This window comes from Ranitomeya variabilis, chromosome 2, assembly GCF_051348905.1.
Source record: "Ranitomeya variabilis isolate aRanVar5 chromosome 2, aRanVar5.hap1, whole genome shotgun sequence".
NCBI classification, from domain to species: Eukaryota; Metazoa; Chordata; class Amphibia; order Anura; family Dendrobatidae; genus Ranitomeya; species Ranitomeya variabilis.
Genome location: NC_135233.1, coordinates 602,345,169 through 602,368,170, shown reverse-complemented (window position 1 = coordinate 602,368,170; position 23,002 = coordinate 602,345,169). Strand labels below are relative to the sequence as shown.

Here is a 23,002-nt window from a genome sequence, read left to right as displayed (position 1 = left end):
TGTCAGGATGGGATGACATCACAGCGACGTCAGGGGGATGGGGTGACATCACAGAGCGGCGTCAGGATGGGATGACATCACAGAGCGACATCATACCCTGCAATGTGGCCGCACCAGGGGGCATTGTCCTTGTCATCATATATAGGACTAGTGAATAGTGACGCAATGTGCCATGCAATAAGGAAGCCAGCGGGGCGGTACTTCACAATGTCACCATGCAGTCCTCACCCCTATACAGGGAGCGAGCTGCAAGGCCACGTTCAGACAGCAGATTTGTTTTATCAATATGCTAAATCTTATTGTTTTAATCTTTTAATATTTATTCTATTGTATTTTTTTTTTGGTCCACGTCTTTTTTTACCATCAGAGCAGTCTCCATGTGTATTGTATGCAAACAAAAAACAGATGACGGTGGAAAGCATCTGTGCGTTGTTTTCTTTCACAGACCCACTTCATTTGGGGAGTTTATTTTTATTTAGAATGTTATTATACAGAAAAAAATGCATAGTTAATGACATGGATAAATACAGTGAAAAGGTGTTTTTCACATTAAGAAATTAAATAGGGGCCTTAAAGGGAATCGGTCACTTTGAAAAAAAACAAACACTTTTTACCTGCAGATATGGAGTTAATCTGCAAGTTAATGGCATTCTAAACCTGCCCGGCGCCTGCATTTAGAGCCCCGGTGTCTGGAAGAACATAAGTTTATTCCCTCGGCACCATTCAGCTTCCAGTTGTAGGGGCGGCACCAGCGGGGGATCAGTACCGCTCTGTGTATAGTGAGCAGCGCCTGTAACCGCTCCCCCAGCAGTGACTGACAGCCTTGTCTAATGCGGAGCTGCTGTCAGCGCTGGAGCGTGGTTACTGGTGCTGCTCACTATACACAGTGCGGTGACTGATCCCGCACCTCCGCCGCGCCCATGATGGTACGCCAAACACTGACAAGAGGAATAAAATGTATTTCCTGTTTGTTTGTTTTTTTCATACTTTGTGCTTTTTACATCTGGATTGAAACAGTATCTGACATTTTAGGTAACGTGTCTGAACAGGAGGAAAAGCACTATTTCTGGCCAGTATATAACTTGTATCCTACATTTTTCACCGTATTTGCACTCTGCAGCCTCTATCTCTTATTTTCAGTTGTCTCTGAGCTAGTTGGTGCACACTAGCTGCTATGATGTCTCACATCCACAGACATGAGTAATTCCTGCTCTCCTGTCTGTGCAACACATGTTGCAACAGCAGCATGAAGGAAATTATACATTATTATATATGCTCTCCCCGGAGCTCCCTTTGCTTTTCGTTTCTGTCTCCATAGACTTTTAGGTTTTTTTTTGTTTGTTTTTTCTGGGAGCACTAATTTCTTGGTAGCTGGAAAGCCCCAGTTTGTAGGTTACTGACGTAATATGTGGTTGTGGCTCTCAGCTCTGCATTTTACAGGGGTTTCTCTCCCGGTTGGTAACGTCCCATAATCCGTAGTATTGGGGCACCCCGTTATTTGTGCACTGCATCGGATGGCTCACCTGTAGGCTGAGGGTGCTGGCACTTGAGTGCTGTGCATTGGGTTTATTAGCGGGTTTCAGTATATATGGAAATCTTATTATTTCACTTCTTATTTGTGTTTTGCGCTTTCCAGCTGCTTCATATTTCATGACCACTTTTACCAGTTTTTTACATGCGTGGTTATTTTAGCAAATGGGCCATTAAATGGCATTTTAACCTGTTGGTCACAGTATGGCGCAGCCTCTAATAGTCGCTGTTGCACTGTATAGCACAGCGGGCTTTTCCTAAATAGGCATTTTATCTGGAAAATAGCAAAAGATTCTGAGAAATTAGTACACAGCGTTCATAAGCACGGGAAGTTATGGAGTGAGGATAGAAAGAAAGGTGGTGTAAAACTGAGGATCGTTCTGTGTGTACACGAGACCTCGGGACGTATCTAGTTAGCCACTTGGAGGGGAAAAGTTCTGACGTTTTCAATTCGGCAAGTTTGCTGTCATTGAATTGAAGCCGCCTCTCACATCTGAAGATTTGCTACAATTGTATCAGAGCAAAACTGTCAGAACTTATAGCACAGAAGAGAGAATTGTCCTGACGCTGTATACCAAGACCAAAACATTTATACGTTTCCCCTTAAACCACTCGAGTGCTGCTTTAGCGGTATGCTTTGGATCATTGTCTTGTTGGAAGATGAACCTCCGTCCCAGTCTCAGATCACTGACAAACAGGTTTTGCTCAAGAATATCCCTGTATTTTGAACCATCCATCTTCCCCTTGACTCAGACCATTTTCCCGGTCTCTGCTGCTGAAAAACATTCCCACAGCATGTTGCCACCACCATGTTTCACTGTGGGCACAGTGTTCTTGGGTAATGAGCTGTGTTGGTTTGGTGCCAGACATAGCGTTTACCTTGGTGGTCAAAAAGTTCAATTTTGGTCTCGTCTGACCACAGCACCTTCATCCATATATTTTGGGCATTTTCCATGTCTCTTGGCAAACTCAAAACAAGCCTTACGTTTTTTTGTAAGAAAAGTTTTTTTTTCTGCCCACTTTTCCATAAAGGCCATCTCTATGGAGTGCACAGCTTATTGTGGTCATTTGGACAGATGCTCCAGTCTCTTGCTTGGTAACTCCTATGCTCTTTCAGAGTTATTTTTTTTGTCTCTGTGCTGCCTCTCACATTAATGCCCTCCTTGCCCAAGCTGATAGTGTTGGTGGGTGCGCTCTCTTGGCAGGTTTGTTGTGGTACCATGCTCTTTCCATTCGACGAAAATGGATTTGATGGTGCTCCGGAGATCATCAGAGATTGGGATATTTTTATTTTCAGTAACCCAACCCTGACTTGTACTTTTCAACAACTTTGTCCCTGATTTGTTTGGAGATCTCCTTGGTCTTCATGGTGTTGTTTTTCGATCCCCTTGGTCTTCATGGTGGTGTTTTTTTATCCCCATGGTGGTGTTTTTTGATCTCCTTGGTCTTCATGGTGTTGTTTGGATATCTCCTTGGTCTTCATAGTGTTGATTGGAGATCTCTTTAGTCTTCATGGTGGTGTTTGGAGATCTCCTTGGTCTTCATGGTGTTTGGGTAGTGATGTTAATTGTGTTGCAGCATCCATGGCCTTTTAGAAAAGGTAAAGTGTATATACTTACTGACATGTGACACTTAGATTGCACAGAGGTGGATGTCCTGTCGCTAATCATGTGATTTATGAAGGTAATTGCCTGCACCAGAAATTTTTAGGGGGCTTTATAGCAAAAAGGGTGAATACATATGCACATGCCAATTTTTAGTTACTGTATATACTCGAGTATAAGCTGAGAATTTCAGCCCATTTTTTTAGGCTGAAATTGCCCCTCTCGGCTTATACTCGAGTAATTGTCCCAGGGGTCGTCAGCTGTCTAATAATACTCACCTGCTCCTGGCGCGGTCCCTGGACGTCCCTCGTTCTCCGGGCGCTGACAGCTTCTTCCTATATTGAGCGGTCACATGGTACTGCTCATTACAGTAATGAATATGGACCCCACTCCACTCCCATAGGGGTGGAGCTGCATATTCATTACTGTAATGAGCGGTACCATGTGACCGCTCAACACAGGAAGAAGCTGTCGGTGCCCGGAGAACCAGGGACCGCGTCGGGAGCAGGTGAGTATGGCGGGGGCAGTGCGCTATATTCACCTGTTCCTCGTTCCAGCGTCGGCGCCGCTCCGTCTTCTGCATCCTCTGCAGTGACGCTCAGGTCAGAGGGCGCGATGACGCGATTAGTGTGCGCGCCGCCCTCTGCCTGAGCATCAGTGCAGAGGACGCGGAAGACACAGCGACGCTCGGCGGTGAAACGGGAGACAGGTGAATATAGCAAGTGCCGGGGGCCTGAGCGACGAGAGGTGAGTATGTATGTGATTTTTTTTTTTTAACTCGCAGCAACAGCATATGGGGCAAATATCTCTATGGAGCATCTTATGGGGCCGTGTGCAACGTTATATGGGGGCAAATATCTCTATGGAGCATCTTATGGGGCCATGTGCAGCGTTAAAATGGGGCAAATATCTCTATTGAGCAGCTTATGGGGCCATGTGCAGTGTTATATGGGGGTAAATATCTCTATGGAGCATCTTATGGGGCCATGTGCAGCATTATATGGGGGTAAATATCTCTATGGAGCATCTTATGGGGACATAATCAGCATTTGTGCAGCATTATATGGGGGCAAATGTCTCTATGGAGCATCTTATGGGGCCATAATCAGCATTTGTGGAGCATGATATGGGGCAAATATCTCTATGGAGCATATTATGGGGTCATAATCAACATTTGTGCGGCATTATATGGGGCATATTTTAATATGGAGCATCTTATGGGGCCCATCATGAACTGTATGGAGCATTATATGGGGTATATTTTAATATGGAGCATCTTATGGGGCCATCATGAACTATATCGAGCATTATATGGGGCTCCTGATTCAATATGGATATTCAAAAACACGTAACCTACTGATTTCTCAATTAATTTTACTTTTATTGGTATCTATTTTTATTTTTGACATTTACCGGTAGCTGCTGCATTTTCCACCCTAGGCTTATACTCGAGTCATTAAAGGGCCACTGTCACCCCCCTCCAGCCGTTATAAACTAAAAGAGCCATCTTGTGCAGCAGTAATGCTGCATTCTAACAAGGTGGCTCTTTTAGTTTTAGGTTCAAGTGTACCCCAAAAAAAGCGATTTGATACTTAGCCATAATTGGTGTCTCTAGCCACGTAGGCTGGTCCTCCCTCCCCAGCTCGAAACGCTCCTCTGCCGTCACTCACATCTTCTTGGGCTTTCTGCGCCGCCCCCTCAGCGCTGTTTACGTTCTCAAACTGGCGCCTGCGCTGTGTAGTACTGTTCTGCGCAGGCGCAGTAAGCTCTGGCCGTCTGCCGTCCAAGCCCGGCTTTCACACTGCGCCTGCGTAGAACAGTACTACACAGCGCAGGCGCCAGTTTGAGAACGTAAACAGCGCTGAGGGGGCGGCGCAGAAAGCCCAAGAAGATGTGAGTGACGGCAGAGGAGCGTTTCGAGCTGGGGAGGGAGGACCAGCCTACGTGGCTAGAGACACCAATTATGGCTAAGTATCAAATCGCTTTTTTGGGGGTATACTTGAACCTAAAACTAAAATAGCCACCTTGTTAGAATGCAGCATTACTGCTGCACAAGGTGGCTCTTTTAGTTTATAACGGCTGGAGGGGGTGACAGTGGCCCTTTAAGTTTTCCCAGTTTTTTGTGGCAAAATTAGAGGGGTCGGCTTATACTCGAGTATATACGGTATTTGATCTCATGCATTTAATGTATGCCTTTATTTTTCTCACTTCACTACCTTAGACTACTTAGTGCTGATGCGTCACACACAAATCGGATTGCAGGTTGTAATGTAACAAAATGGTAAAAAGCTGAGGGGGTGAAGACCTTCGAAAGCCACTGTAGATGGAAGCAGCGGGTCCTCCTGCCATACCCCATAACAATGAGTGATCGTTCTGTGCACCTGGAAGTGTAACACAAATGACTGCTGATCGTCTTGTATATAGCTGATAGATTACCGACCACGGTTTACTAATTTAAATGGGCCCTTAAGGTAGGTCATCAATAGTCCGACACTCGAGACCCCCACCGATAAGCTGTTTTCCCCCCTGGTGGCTGGATCTACACTGTACGGAGCGCCTGTTCTCTGCAAAGTGACCTGTAGAGCTGTTTTTTCCCAGTATTGTATGATCGCCTGGAATATCTAATAATCTGGAACATATGAGACGGGAGCCCTTACTGGAGCTCCCGTAATCTGGGTCAGGACTAGTGATGAGCGAGGGTGCGCGGATGAGGCATTACACTTATCTCCCAGCTTTTCTACAATACACTGTAGATCAACTTCTAATCACGAGGAGGTCGATTGAAGGACTTTTTTTTTTTCATAGAAATAATTTTTATAATTACTAATTTTACATAAATTTATGCAAAAAAAATTGTTGTCCTCATCTGAGACCTGAATGATCACAGTGCGATTTCCACAACCACAGATCCTGGTGTTGGAGGATTGTATGATCATGGTTGCTCTTGTTACCGACATCATTTCCAGCAATTAACTTGACGGCAATTAGAAATATTCTGTCTCGTGTAACTGAACATTTAAGAAAATAACACACCAGGGATTATAATTTTAAATTTTTGTTTAAATTTTTTTTTTTGCAAATTCCTATGTGTTCAGCTTCATAGGCACAAGACAATTTAGAGGGTACATCTACAGACAGGGGCTGATGATGGCCGGAGACCTGTGGTTGGGCGGACATTGCAGCCGTAGCTCAGATTGTACAGCTGCCGTACGGACATGTGAATGAGCCTTAAAGGTGCCCATACATATTAGATGGCTGCCAGCATGCTTGTTCGGCCGACTTCTGTCTCTCCAGACTCGCCCATCTATACGTGTATCCCCAATATGGCCAAGCGTGCATCCATTCTGTATGGGGAGAGCAGAGTAAGCCTCTGCCGTGTTTGTGTTACTCTGTCCATTGCTGGCTGCAGAATGAGGTAACTGAGTGTCTGTCAGTGAGCTTCTTCTGAGTTTGTAAAACTTTTATCTGTTTACTTTTTTTTTTCCTCCTGAGCTCCTAAGTACTGTTTTATGATATCATCAATGTTCAGCTGAACTTTGATGTGGTCTGTGGTCAATACATCGGCACTGAGCAATTCCAAAAGAGTCATAAAAAGACAGATAAAAGCAGTGGTGTAACTAGAATCCATTGCGCCTCAGTGCAAGATTTGGACCAGTCCCCCATCCCCATCATTGTATAAATGTTTCCCTTCTTGGCCCCATCCTGGTATATTTGTCTCCCATCCTGATGTATACAGTGGCATGTGAAGGTTTGGGCACCCATGGCTCAAATTTCTGTTATTGTGAACAGTTAAGTAAGTTGTAAATGAAATGATCTCTAAAAGGGCTAAAGTTAAAGATGACACATTTCCCTTGTATTTTTCAGCAAAAATCAAGCGTGTGTGTGTGTGTGTGTGTGTGTATATATATATATATATATGTGTGTGTGTGTGTGCGCGTATATAAATAAATATATCTAATATATAAAGCTGAATGTGTGTATGTGTGCATGTATGTATGTATGTGTGTGTGTATGTCCGGGATTGGCATCTGAACCGTCGCAGCTACAGCCACAAAATTTTGCACAGTCACACATCTCGACCCCGAGAGCGTCATAGGCTGTGTTGTGAGGCGAAATTTTAACCCCGCGCGTTCCAATTCACCAAACAATTTTGCCCCTATCTACATAATGGGGAAAAAATGAAAGGAAAAGTGTTGGAGGCAAATTAACAGCTGCCAGATGTGAACAAGGGGGACTTAAAGAATGAGAGCGATGGCGCCAAAGAGTATATACTGTATAGTTGCTAAGGTGGGGCCCCGACATGGGATAATCACCACACCACCACGGGGATATGAACACACACAAAATGCACCACACACTACCACGTGCTCGAACACATATACCACCCTCAGCGCACATTTCACCACACATACACCAACCTCGCCAGATAAAAGTCGAAACACAAAAGTCGCCGCTCAAAACTCGCCACGCGCAAAACTCTCCACATGCAAAACTCGCCACGCGCAAAACTCGCCATGCGCAAAACTTGCTGCACACAACTTGCTACCCTAACCTGTCACATGCAACTCGACACACAAAAAGTTGCTACACGCATGTCGCCACACAAAACTCAACACACACAACTTGACACACGAAACTCGCCCTAAAACACACACAAGTCTGGTATTATCCTTCAAAAATAAAAATCTGATTAATAAGCAAACTACAAGAGCAACAAATGTACCATATAGGAATCCGGCAGCTGTCAGTCACATGACCAGTCTATTATGTGTATGTGTGAGCTAATATATACTGCCAGGGGGTGGGCTTACTGTTGGCTGGGGATTTATCAGGCTGCCAATTTAGCTTACAAATACCGTGGTAAAAATACTGACCAAATAACGTGTGAACGAGGGCTGATACAGGAGGAGATGACACACAGGTATATATTATTTACAGGGGAGATGACACACAGGTATATACTATATACAGGAGGAGATGACACACCGATATATACTATATACAGGAGAGATGACACACAGGTATATACTATATAGAGGAGGAGATGACATACAGGTACATACTACATACAGGAGGAGATGACCTACAGGTATATACTATATACAGAAGGAGATGACACACAGGTATATACTATATACAGGAGCAGATTACCTACAGGTATATAGTATATACAGGAGGAGATGACATACAGGTATATGCTATGTATAGGAGGAGATGACATACAGGTATATACTATATACAGGAGGAGATGACACACAGGTATATACTATATACAGGAGATTACATACAGGTATATCTAATATATAAAGCTGAATGTGTGTATGTATGTATGTGTGTATGTCCGGGATTGGCATCTGCACCGTGGCAGCTACAGCCACAAAATTTTGCACAGTCACACGTCTGGACCCCGAGAGCGTCATAGGCTATGTTGTGAGGTGAAATTTTAACCCCGCGTGTTCCAATTCACCAAACAATTTTGCCCCTATCTACATAATGGGGAAAAAGTGAAGGGAAAAGTGTTGGCGGAAAATTGACAGCTGCCAGATGTGAACAATGGGGACTTAAAGAATGAGAGCGATGGCGCCAAAGAGTATATACTGTACAGTTGCTAAGGTGGGGCCCCGACATGGGATACTCACCACACACGGGGATATGAACACAAACACAAAATGCGCCACACACTACCACGTGCTTGAACACATATACGACCCTCAGCACACATTTCACAACACACACACCAACCTCGCCACATAAAAGTCGAAACACAAAAGTCACCACTCAAAACTCGCCACGCGCAAAACTCGCTACATGCAAAACTCGCCATATGCAAAACTAGGCTCACGCAAAACTCACCTCATGGAAAACTCACCTCATGCAAAACTCACCTCATGCAAAACTTGCGCACACAGAAAAATTGCCACCTGTACAAAAGTTGTAACACATGCTAAAGTTGCCTCACACAAAACTTGCACATACTCAAAAGGCACCACACATAAAACTCGCCACGCGCAAAACTCGCCATGCACAAATCTTGCTGCACACAACTTGCTACACTAACCTGTCACATGCAACTCGACACACAAAATGTTGCTACACGCATGTCACCACACAAAACTCATCTCACAAAAGTCGCTACATGCATGTCGCCACACGCAACTCAACACACACAACTTGACACATGAAACTCGCCCTAAAACACACACAAGTCTGATATTATCCTTCAAAAATAAAAATCTGATTTAATAAGCTGACAAACTACAAGAGCAACAAATGTACCATATAGGAATCCGGCAGCTGTCAGTCACATGACCAGTCTATTATGTGTATGTGTGAGCTAATATATACTGCCAGGGGGTGGGCTTACTGTTGGCTGGGGATTTATCAGGCTGCCAATAGCAACCAATCACAGCTCAGCTTCTATTTTGCTACAGTTAATTAATCTGAGCTCTGATTGGTTAATATAGGCAACAAAGACATTCTCAGTATAACAAAGCTAATATATGTTGTGAAATTCTTCTATTAGCTTAGTTTTTGCCTTTTAATAATTACATTTCTATCTATTTGTTTTGTGGTTTTTGCGTGCAGAATAAATTTTTGTTAACACATTCTATTTTGCTAACAGCAGTCATTAACCCGGGCGAAGCCGGGTAGTACAGCTAGTAGAATATATATACTGCTCAAAAAAAATAAAGGGAACACTTAAACAACAGAATATAACTCCAAGTAAATCAAACTTCTGTGATATCAAACTGTCCACTTAGGAAGCAACACTGATTGACAATCAATTTCACATGCTGTTGTGCAAGTGGAGTAGACAACAGATGGAAATTATTGGCATGTATCAAGACACCCTCAATAAAGGAGTGGTTCTGCAGGTGGGGACCACAGACCACATCTCAGTACCAATGCTTTCTGGCTGATGTTTTGATCACTTTTGAATGTTGGTTGTGCTTTCACACTCGTGGTAGCATGAGACGGACTCTGCTACCCACACAAGTGGCTCAGGTAGTGCAGCTCATACAGGATGGCACATCAATGCGAGATGTGGCAAGAAGGTTTGCTGTGTCTGTCAGCGTAGTGTCCAGAGGCTGGAAGCGCTATCAGGAGACAGGCCAGTACACCAGGAGACGTGGAGGGGGCCATAAGAGGGCAACAACCCAGCAGCAGGACTGCTAGCTCAGCCTTTGTGCAAGGAGGAACAGGAGGAGCACTGCCAGAGGCCTGCAAAATGACCACCAGCAGGCCACAAATGTGCATGTCTGCACAAATGGTTAGAAACCGACTACATGAGGATGGTCTGAGTGCCCGACGTCCACAGATGGTGCAGGACGCTTGGCATTTGCCACAGAACACCAGGATTGGCAAATTCGACACTGGCGCCCTGTGCTCTTCACAGATGAGAGCAGGTTCACACTGAGCACATGTGAGTCTGGAGACGCCGTGGAGAGCGATCTGCTGCCTGCAACATCCTTCAGCATGACCGGTTTGGCAGTGGGTCAGTAATGTTGTGGGGTGGCATTTCTTTGGAGGGACATACAGCCCTCCATGTGCTCGCCAGAGGTAGCCTGACTGCCATTAGGTACCGAGATGAGATCCTCAGGCCCCTTGTGAGACCATATGCTTGTGCTGTTGGCCCTGGGTTCCTCCTAATGCAGGACAATGCCAGACCTCATGTGGCTGGAGTGTGTCAGCAGTTCCTGCAAGATGAAGTCATTGAAGCTATGGACTGGCTCGCCCGTTCCCCAGACCTGAATCCAATTGAACACATCTGGGACATCATGTCTCGCACCATCCACCAACGTCACGTTGCACCACCGACTGTCCAGTAGTTAGCAGATGCTTTAGTCCAGGTCTGGAAGGAGATCCCTCAGGAGACCATCCGCTGCCTCATCAGGAGCATGTCCAGGTATTGTCTTGAGGCATTCCCACTGAAGTTGGATCAGCCGGCAATTTGATTTTCCACTTTGATTTTGAGCATCATTCCAACTCCAGACCTCCATGGGATATTAGTTGTGATTTACATTGATCATTTTTACGTTTTACTGTTCTAAACGCATTCCACTATGTAATGAATAAAGATTTACAACTGGAATATTTCATTCAGTGATATCTAGGATGTGGGATTTTAGTGTTCCCTTTATTTTTTTGAGAGATATATATATATTTATATACACAGCTCTGGGAAAAATTAAGAGACCACCACATCAAAACCCTTTCATGGGCAGCCCAATCTCCAGACCTGAACCCCATTGAAAACCTCTGCAATGTAATCAAGAGGATGATGGATAGTCACAAGCCATCAAACAAAGAAGAACTTTTTTCAACCAGAAGCAGTGTGAAAGACTAGTGGAAAGCATGCCAAGATGCATGAAAGCTGTGATTAAAAATCATGGTTATTCCACAAAATATTGATTTCTGAACTCTTCCGGAGTTAAAACATTAGTATTGTTGTTTATAACTGATTATGAACTTGTTATTTTTGCATTATTTGAGGTCTGCAAGCAATGCATTTTTTTTGTTATTTTGACCATTTCTCATTTTCAGAATATAAATACAAAATGTATTGCTTGGAACTTCGGAGACATGTTGTCAGTAGTTTATAGAATAAAAGAACAATTTACATTTCACTCAAAAATATACCTAGAAAGAGAAAAATCAGACAAACTGAACCTTTTTTTTTGAATTTTTTGCCAGAGATAGATATATATATATATATATATATATATATATATATATATATATATATATATATATATATATATATATATATATATATATATATATATATATAATGTGGTGGTCTGATTCGGGTCAGGAGACCCCCAGCCAGTCCGTAGATCCTGGTCTGTCCTCTGACCGCAAGACACGAGTACAAGACCTGGCGTTCTATCTCTTCTTCCCTGTTTTTTTTTTTTCTATATATATTTTTTTCCCCTCTTCCCAAAAGTGAATTTTCATTCTGCCAGAGAAGAAAATTAAGTCAACACCCTCCTAAATTATTTTCTAACTTCTCCCAAATATTTAATAACCAAGTTTCCAGTTTTCGGATGTTTATTCCCCGCCAGATCCAGTATTGCAGAGGTCAATGTGCTGCGTGTAAAGCTAATAGGAAGTGTGCGGCATTGAATGGCAGCGCCGACTCGTTGTATCTACAGTTGATTCAGAATCAATTCTTTGCACAATGGAAAAGCGTACTTGGCATACTGGGGAATTTTTCCTTTTTTCTTTTTTTTTTCTATTTACGCTACTACTCTCCTAATCTCCTTCCGATATTGTTCCCTGTCCATTTGCATTCTGTAAAATGTCTTTTTACATTCCCTTATCTCTTTGCAGAACGCAGCCTCTTGATTTTATAGCACCCCTAGGTACACACAATTAAATCTTTTCAGATTTAATTGAGGCCGGGCACACATGAAATGGAAAACATTTTTTTTTTATTCTCGGCTCGTTGTTCAGATCTTAATTCCTCCGACTTCGAGGATTTGTGTTATTTTTCAGGGGTTTAAAAAAAAAATTAAAAAAAATTAGGATTATTTAAATGAATTGTATTTGCAGAAATTACGCTCTTGTTGGTGTCTCTGGTCCTTATAGAACTAACTAGTTGCCTCATTTAATATTCATGAGGTATAATTAATATTTGTACATGTCTGGGTGGTACATGCTGAGTTTGTGCAATGTTGTATAACATGGGGGTTCCCCTTACAAGTAGCTCAATCGGGGTGATTCTTGGTGGTTATGCAGACGACTTTCCACCCACCCTTTCCACCCACCCTTTCCACCCTCTCTTTCCACCCTCTCTTTCCACCCTCTCTTTCCGCCCACCCTTTCCGCCCACCCTTTCCGCCCTCCCTTTCCGGTAAGGTTCAGTTCACATGTACACATATTTGAGTTGCAGGGAGATCTATTGTGGATTTTGCTGAAGATTTGCAGTGGATTTCCTTCTGTGCTCTGCAAATTGTGGAATCTGCTGTGGATCTAACAATCAGCACAAAAGGTCAAATCAAATTCAGCTGCACATTTCCTTGCTCTCCGCCCACGCTCTCCGCCCACGCTCTCCGCCCACGCTCTCCGCCCACGCTCTCCGCCCACGCTCTCCGCCCACGCTTTCCCAAATTTCATCCATGTGCTGCTGAGGAAATGTGCAGATGAATTTGATTTGATCTTTTGTGCAGATTCCGCAATTTGCAGAGCACAGAAGGAAATCCACTGCAAATCTGCTTCAAAATCCACAGCAGATCTGCCTGCAACTCAAAAATGTGTATATGTGAACTGGACCTTACAGTAATGTAATACTGCTAGGACATGTGGCCTGATCTCTGGGACTCCCACCCATCCTGTGAATGAAGGGGCCACAATGCAGCACTTAAATGTGATCATGTCGCCATTCCTTGCCCACTTTGTTGCTTAATTGTGGTGGCCCTTTACTATTTTTTTTTTTTTACCCAACATAGCAGTGCCTCCCACTTGTATCCGGATCAGTGTGGGTCCCAGAGCCTGGAATAAAAAGGGGCTGCGAGGAGGAGGCAATGAGATCAGTCACAGACATCTTTATACACAAAGTAAACTTGGGTGTTTTATCTGAAGTTGAGGCTATCTTTCTAGTAAATGTCAGTAAGCTCTTGGAAAGTTGGCTGACCGCTAGTGATCTTTCAAAAACATACATTTGCCTTGTTCCCGAACTTTAATCCTGTTTTTTTTCCCCCCTCTTCCTCCAGGAGATGAATGGGATCGTGAAGAGCATGCTGTCCGAGTGGTTCTCTGTTGGATTCCTGAACCTGGAGAGGATAACCTGGCAATCACCCTGTGAGGTCTTGCAGAAGATCAGTGAGTAAGTGCACCGGATGGAGATTTTTCATTTTGCCCTCCTTGCCCGTACAATGGACACACCCATGCAGAACCCTTCTTCCGTGGGGTTTGTACCATCCAGCAGTCCGGCCTACGTGGAGAAGTCCTTAGTTGTTGTTCTCTACTGTCGTTCTTTGCAGATGGTTTATAGCTATGTAGTTTTCTGTCTATAGGTTTACTGTACACCCCTTGGAATGAATAGGAGTTAAGAAAATATTTGGCCATGTTTCTTAAATTTATTTTAGGATGACAAAGGTCCATTCAAATACATTTTGAATCTACGTTTATCATTTTTATATATTGGACGTTTTTGTAAATTTATATTTGTCACATTTTTTTGGAGGCATTTAAATATTAAAATATTTTTTTCCTGTCTGGAATTGCAAATTTAGTTTTTTTTTTTTGTTGATCTGCTCCTCTGTAATAACTTCCTGTACCTTCTTTTTGGTGAGTCCAGTGTCTGCTGCGATCTGTCACATATCTGACAATCAGCCATCACCCTTAGATTTTCAAGTTAGAAAATAGTTTTTGTACATCGTGGACACCTCTATATATCTGCCATGAATTGTCGAATTGCCCGGTGTGGGAGATGCCTGCGCTAAAATAATGCACATCATGTTTTTTTATTTTATACAAGACCATGCGGTTAATTTACTTCCATACGTGCGACTCGTCATCCAGCTTTAGCTGAACCAGTTACAAATATGACCATTTGTTAGACTATACCATTGGCTGCTATGATGTCTCCCATACACATCACACATAGACATGAGTGATTCCTGCTCTTCTTTCTCTGTAGCACATATTCAAATGCAGCATCTGTATGGAGGATATTATACTGCAGTACTGAGCAGTGTAGCTGTGAATCCAGCACTAGGGTGAGAGAAAACACTAGAAAGCTGCAGCACAGAGGTCATTATACAGCAGTCCTTAGAAGTGTAGCTGTGAATCCAGCACTAGGGGCAGATAAAATACTTTATAGAAAGCTGCAGCATGGAGGACACTATACAGCCCTACTGATCTGTGTATCTGTGAATCTAGTACCATACTAGGGAGAGATAAATCACTAAGTAGCGAACAAACCCACACTGGTTTCCTTATTGAGGTGATCGGCCTTATTATTGTAAACTTAGAACTTGTTAGTCATCCTCCCCCTGTTTTGCTATGATGGAGGAAGGACTGGACATTTGCTAATGTTGGCTTTCTGTGCAGGTACGAGGCTGTGCATCCCGTCAGGAACTGGACGGACATGAAGCGCAGAGTCGGCCCTTACAGGAGATGCTTCACCTTCACTCATAACGCAATGCCTGGGGAGCCCCTCATCGTGCTACATGTGGCCCTGGTGCAGCACATTTTGGGTAATATTCAGGTGAGATTTTGCATGTTGCTTGGTGATTTTGTGAATATGCTTGGGTTTACCAAGTCATAAGGTTTGGATCTCTGCCTTTTTAATTAAAGGCCCTCATACAGAGGCTAAAGTCAGACGAAAATCTAGTGTTTGTGTTGGCCTTCTGACCTTCTCGACAGATTATCTTGGTAGAGAGAAGTATCCGTCCAGTTGGATTTCCAATGGCTGATCCTTTTATTTTCTGGGAGATAAGCCAACTCGAGAGGAGGTTGCCAGCGGCTGTCTCATAGGGGTGTATAAAGAACACAGGCGCACTCTGCCAATCGTCTCCACGTGTGGGGGAGTCAGGAGAGATGGGGGTTGGCCAAACAATCACATATCTACACCCCATTGAAACAAGATCTCCAGTGCACAAACCATGATCTTATGTGGGCTTAAGAATAATTAGATGTTCTTTTTAAAGAAAATGTTCTGTTTCTTGGATTTGTCTCATGGTTTTGAATTTTTTTTGCTCTGTTGCCCCTGGCTTCTCTGTGGGGGTCTCTGCATCTGCATCTCTTCTGGTACTGCAGACTCGATATGAGCTCTGTGTGTCTCTCCCAATAATATAGGCTAAATGTGAAGTCTGTGTCTCTCAGTGATACATGCTGGATGTGATCTCTGAGCGTCTCAGTGAAATAAGCTGGATGTGAGCTCTGTGTGTCTCTCCCAGTAGTATAGGCTGGATGTGATCTCTGTATGTCTCTCCCAGTAATATAGGCTGGATGTGAGCTCTGTGTGTCTCTCCCAGTAATATAGGCTGGATGTGAGATCTGTGTGTCTCCCAGTAATATAGGCTGGATGTGAGGTCTGTGTGTCTCCCAATAATATAGGCTGGATGTGAGCTCTGTGTGTCTCCCAGTAGTATAGGCTGGATGTGAGGTCTGTGTGTCTACCAATAATATAGGCTGGATGTGAGATCTGTGTGTCTCTCCCAGTAGTATAGGCTGGATGTGAGGTCTGTGTGTCTCTTCCAGTAATATAGGTTGTGTGTGCGCTCTGTATGTCTCAGTAACATAGGCTGGATGTGAGCTTTGCATGTCTCCCAATAATATAGGCTGGATGTGAGCTCTGTGGGTCTCTACTAGTAATATAGGCTGGATGTGAGCTCTGTGTGTCTCTCCCAGTAATATAGGCTGGATGTGAGCTCTGTGCCTCTCCCAGTAATATAGGCTGGATGTGAGCTCTGTGTGTCTATCCCAGTAATATAGGCTGGATGTGAGCTCTGTGTGTCTCCCAATAATATAGGCTGGATGTGAGCTCTGTGCCTCTCCCAGTAATATAGGCTGGATGTGAGCTCTGTGTGTCTATCCCAGTAATATAGGCTGTGTGTGCAATGTGTGTGTTTTTCCCAGTGTTATAGGCTGGATGTGAAGTATGTGTGTCTCTCCCAGTAATATAGGCTGGATGTGAGGTCTGTGTGTCTCCCAGTAATATAGGCTGCATGTGAGCGCTGTGTCTCTCTCTCAGTAATATAGGCTGGATGTGAGCTCTGTGTGTCTCCCAATAATATAGGCTGGATGTGAGCTCTGTGCCTCTCCCAGTAATATAGGCTGGATGTGAGCTCTGTGTGTCTATCCCAGTAATATAGGCTGTGTGTGCAATGTGTGTGTTTTTCCCAGTGTTATAGGCTGGATGTGAAGTATGTGTGTCTCTCCCAGTAATATAGGCTGGATGTGAGGTCTGTGTGTCTCCCAGCAATATAGGCTGCATGTGAGCGCTGTGTCTCTCTCTCAGTAATATAGGCTGGATGTGAGGTCTATGTGTCTCTCCTAGTAATATAGGCCGGATGTGAGGTCTGTGTGTCTCTCCTAGTAATATACAGGTCCTTCTCAAAAAATTAGCATATAGTGTTAAATTTCATTATTTACCATAATGTAATGATTACAATTAAACTTTCATATATTATAGATTCATTATCCACCAACTGAAATTTGTCAGGTCTTTTATTGTTTTAATACTGATGATTTTGGCATACAACTCCTGAAAACCCAAAAAACCTGTCTCAATAAATTAGCATATTTCACCCGGCCAATCAAATAAAAGTGTTTTTTAATAACAAACAAAAAAACCATCAAATAATAATGTTCAGTTATGCACTCAATACTTGGTCGGGAATCCTTTGGCAGAAATGACTGCTTCAATGCGGCGTGGCATGGAGGCAATCAGCCTGTGACACTGCTGAGATGTTATGGAGGCCCAGGATGCTTCAATAGCGGCCTTAAGCTCATCCAGAGTGTTGGGTCTTGCGTCTCTCAACTTTCTCTTCACAATATCCCACAGATTCTCTATGGGGTTCAGGTCAGGAGAGTTGGCAGGCCAATTGAGCACAGTAATACCATGGTCAGTAAACCATTTACCAGTGGTTTTGGCACTGTGAGCAGGTGCCAGGTCGTGCTGGAAAATGAAATCTTCATCTCCATAAAGCATTTCAGCCGATGGAAGCATGAAGTGCTCCAAAATCTCCTGATAGCTAGCTGCATTGACCCTGCCCTTGATGAAACACAGTGGACCAACACCAGCAGCTGACATGGCACCCCACACCATCACTGACTGTGGGTACTTGACACTGGACTTCAGGCATTTTGGCATTTCCTTCTCCCCAGTCTTCCTCCAGACTCTGGCACCTTGATTTCCGAATGACATGCAAAATTTGCTTTCATCAGAAAAAAGTACTTGGGACCACTTAGCAACAGTCCAGTGCTGCTTCTCTGTAGCCCAGGTCAGGCGCTTCTGCCGCTGTTTATGGTTCAAAAGTGGCTTTACCTGGGGAATGCGGCACCTGTAGCCCATTTCCTGCACACGCCTGTGCACGGTGGCTCTGGATGTTTCCACACCAGACTCAGTCCACTGCTTCCTCAGGTTCCCCAAGGTCTGGAATCGGTCCTTCTCCACAATCTTCCTCAGGGTCCGGTCACCTCTTCTCGTTGTACAGCGTTTTCTGCCACATTGTTTCCTTCCAACAGACTTACCATTGAGGTGCCTTGATACAGCACTCTGGGAACAGCCTATTTGTTGAGAAATTTCTTTCTGGGTCTTACCCTCTTGCTTGAGGGTGTCAATGATGGCCTTCTTGACATCTGTCAGGTCGCTAGTCTTACCCATGATGGGGGTTTTGAGTAATGAACCAGGCAGGGAGTTTTTAAAAGCCTCAGGTATCTTTTGCATGTGTTTAGAGTTAATTAGTTGATTCAGAAGATTAGGGTAATAGGTCGTTTAGAGAACCTTTTCTTGATATGCTAATTTATTGAGACAGGTTTTTTGGGTTTTCAGGAGTTGTATGCCAAAATCATCAGTATTAAAACAATAAGGCCATGTGCACACGTTCAGTATTTTTCGCGTTTTTTTCGCGTTTTTTCGCTATAAAAACGTGATAAAAACGCGAAAAAAACGCTAACAAATGCCTCCCATTATTTTCAGTGTATTCCGCATTTTTTGTGCAAATGTAGCCTTTTTTTCCGCGAAAAAATCGCATCGCGGAAAAAAAAGCAACATGTTCATTAAAATGCGGAATTGCAGGGGATTCCGCACACCTAGGGGTCCATTGATCTGCTTACTTCCCGCACGGGGCTGTGCCCACGATGCGGGAAGTAAGCAGATTATGTGCGGTTGGTACCCAGGGTGGAGGAGAGGAGACTCTCCTCCACGCACTGGGCACCATATAAGTGGTAAAAAAATAAGAATTAAAATAAAAAATAGTCCTATACTCACCCTCTGATGGCCCCCGAAGTGTTCCCGCCTCTGTGCTGCACGCTGCCGTTCGGTTCCTGTAGCAGCAGCTGGTGTGCGGTGAAGGACCTTGCCGAATGACGTCACTGTCCTGTGATTGGCCGAGACCGCTCACGTGACCGTGACGTCATGGAGGGCCCTGCGCGCACACATCAGCTATAGGAACGGACGCCGGTGAGGAGATCTGATGTCTGCGGGTGAGTATAAGCATTTTTTTTATTTTTTTTATTATTTTTAAACATTCTATCTTTTACTATAGATGCTGCATAGGCAGCATCTATAGTAACAAGTTGGTCACACTTGTCAAACGCTATGTTTGACAAGTGTGACCAACTTGTCAGTCAGTTTTCCAAGCGATGCTACAGATCGCTTGGAAAACTTTAGCATTCTGCAAGCTAATTACGCTTGCAGAATGCTAAAAAAACGCAAAAAAAACGGAAAAAAAAACGCAAAAAAAAAAAAATGCGGATTTCTTGCAGAAAATTTCCGGTTTTCTTCAGGAAATTTCTGCAAGAAATCCGCAACGTGTGCACATACCCTAAAAGTCCTGACAAATTTCAGTTGGTGGATAATGAATCTATAATATATGAAAGTTTAATTGTAATCATTACATTATGGTAAATAATGAAATTTAACACTATATGCTAATTTTTTGAGAAGGACCTGTAGGCTGGATGTGAGCTCTGTGTATCTATCCCAGTAATATAGGCTGGATGTGAGGTCTGTGTGTCTCCCAGTAATATAGGCTGGATGTGAGGTCTGTGTGTCTCTCCTAGTAATATAAGCTGGATGTGAGGTCTGTGTGTCTCCCAGTAATATAGGCTCGATGTGAGATCTGTGTATCTCTCCCAGTAATATAGGCTGGATGTGAGGTATGTGTGTCTCTCCCAGTAATATAGGCTGGATGTGAGCTCTGTGTATCTATCCTAGTAATATAGGCTGGATGTGAGATCTGTGTCTCTCAGGGTGGATTGATTTAAATCACGCCGATTTAAATCATGATTTAAATCACGATTTAAATCAAAAGATTTTTTTCTATTTAAATCGGATCGATTTAAATCATGATTTTAATCATGATTTAAATCACTGATTTAAATCAAAAGGTTTTTTTTAATATAAATCACGATTAAAATGAGAAGTGAGAGCAGTGCGCATGTGCGCCCATAGTTACACGGACGAAACTAGGGGCAACGATCTAACGCCAGGGTGAGGGGGGGACCCCAAAGTAAGTAAAAATCTTTTTTGTTTTACTATATGGCAATAGGTAGGTGTTTAAAAGCAGCATGTCTTAATTGTATAAACTATTAATAGCCTCCACATTTTGTTCATACTGCCCCTTTAATTCCACACTTCTAGCTTGGTTTCACTTTTGGTTTAGTTTCTTTTTCCATTCAGTTGACATGCCCAAACTTGTTGGATAGTCAGCATCCTACAGAAACCTCTGGAAGAGCATGGCATTGTGAATGTTACACATATGCAGCCTTTATTCTACTGAGTTAAACAACTCAGCTTTATCTCATGATGGAAGAACCTTTGGCTGGTAAAATATTTTCCTCAAAAAGCAGTTTATTGAAAAAAATCCGATTTAAATCAAAAAAATCCGATTTAAATCAAAAAAATCCGATTTTTTTGATTTTTTTAAAAAAACATTGATTTTTATCCACCCTGGTGTCTCTCCCAGTAATATAGGCTGGATGTGAGGTCTGTGTGTCTCCCAGTAATATAGGCTGGATGTGAGCTCTGTGTCTCTCCCAGTAATATAGGCTGGATGTGAGCTCTGTGTCTCTCCCAGTAATATAGGCTGGATGTGAGGTCTGTGTGTCTCTCCCAGTAATATAGGCTGGATGTGAGCTCTGTGTGTCTCCCAGTAATATAGGCTGAATGTGAGCTCTGTGTCTCTCCCAGTAATATAGGCTGGATGTGAGATCTGTGTCTCTCCCAGTAATATAGGCTGGATGTGAGCTCTGTGTGTCTCCCAGTAATATGGGCTGGATGTGAGCTCTGTGTCTCTCCCAGTAATATAGGCTGGATGTGAGGTCTGTGTGTCTCTACTAGTAATATAGGCTGCATGTGAGGTCTGTGTGTCTCTCCAGTAATATAGGCTGGATGTGAGCTCTGTGTATCTATCCCAGTAATATAGGCTGGATGTGAGCTGTGTCTCTCTCCCAGTAATATAGGCTGGATGTGAGCTCTGTGTGTCTCTCCCAGTAATATAGGCTGCATGTGAGGTCTGTGTGTCTCTACTAGTAATATAGGCTGCATGTGAGGTCTGTGTGTCTCTCCAGTAATATAGGCTGGATGTGAGCTGTGTGTGTCTCTCCAGTAATATAGGCTGGATGTGAGCTCTGTGTGTCTCTCCAGTAATATAGGCTGGATGTGAGCTGTGTGTGTCTCTCCAGTAATATAGGCTGGATGTGAGCTGTGTGTCTCTCCCAGTAATATAGGCTGGGTGTGAGATCTGTGTGTCTCTCCCAGTAATATAGACTGGATGTGAGATCTGTGTCTCTCTCCCAGTAATATAGGCTGGATGTGAGGTCTGTGTGTCTCTCCCAGTAATATAGGCTGGGTGTGAGCTGTGTGTTTCTCCCAGTAATATAGGCTGGATGTGAGCTCCGCGTGTCTTAGTATTATAAACTATTTTAGACCAAATAAGGTACTCTTGTGGGGTATACATGGACACAAAAGACATCAACTGGTCCAGAATCTGCCAGATTAGAGGAAATAAGTCCCCTTCCAAGTGTATCAGGAATTATTGAAGCATTTATTTATGGCAAGGACTTCAATGTGGCAAGGAAGGGGTTTAATAGCCTAAAATAGGGCGGCAGCACGTACCTCAATTACCCCAGCAGGATGCCCACGGTTTGCGAATGCCACTTCAATCTCTGATTTAATAAGAAGCCTTTGAAAATAATTAATATGAAAGTGTCGCTAATTCGCCGGGGCGTTGACTTCTTCCCCTGGAAGTTAGACTGAGTCAGGTGTGAGCCGACTGTGCGTTCCCTGCTGCGACGACAGGACCCGGGGATCGCTGCCGAGTGCAAGCGTTTTATGATAATGGAGGTCACGAGCTTTCACAGGAGGAGAGATCGCAGGAGGGAAAACTTCAAGGTGGTGACTTGTACCTGCAATGCCGACAATTGCACAAAAATAGCCATAGTAAAGGTGTACGGCGCCACCATGGGCAAGCGGGAAGCCATAAATTGCACGTACGACTGGGCACTTATCAACAAAGGATAAGTGGCACAAATAATGAAGTGTTTTTGGGGTTGTAAACGTAGTAGTTGCCGTGAATGATGGTTAATGACCTTATTTGCATTACTTTTATATACATAGATTGACCTGATTTAAAGGGATTGTCAGCGCCAACGAACGGTATACGCACATAGCCTTGAAGGGCACATAGCCCTATAAATATTACACATTTTCTTGGTTTTATCGCAGCTGCCATTCTGTAGAAATCAAAATATAATCAGATATGCTAATTAGGATGCATGGTGCATTCTGGGTGTGGCCAAGAGACTTGGGGAACTGTTCCGCCATCTGGATTTGCATATCTCCTCCGCCTTCACTGGTGATTGACAGCTCTAAAACAAGCATGGGCTCCAGAAAAAGCTCCGGCAAGCCAGCGCTGGCAATTACCAGCGAGGAAGGCAGGAACGTGGAAAAGGAGAGGGTGAAACGGAGCACTCAGTCTCTTGGACACGCCCTTGGAGCACTAAGCAGCCTAATTAGCATATTTAATCAAACGTCAGGTGTAGTGAAATATGTATAGGTTTACACGTGTAGCCAGCAGTAGCTTAGCATCTGTACTGAAGCTGCAGGTCTCACGAAGGTCACAACACATGTGTCTTGAGAAGGCAGTCTACTGTCTCCGATCTCGCCAGGGGGTCGTGCTGGGAACCAGGAA

At 43.6% G+C, this 23,002-nt stretch overlaps 1 protein-coding gene across 1 annotated transcript in view; it reads left to right on the top strand.

Annotated features, from left to right (window-relative positions):
- Positions 1-23,002, top strand: part of MLYCD (malonyl-CoA decarboxylase) — a 58,049-nt gene that overhangs the window by 3,886 nt on the left and 31,161 nt on the right. The window contains exons 2-3 of the mRNA XM_077288608.1: positions 13,850-13,962; positions 15,192-15,348. Coding sequence (XP_077144723.1) covers positions 13,850-13,962; positions 15,192-15,348 — 270 coding nt within the window. The remainder of the gene's footprint in view (positions 1-13,849; positions 13,963-15,191; positions 15,349-23,002) is intronic.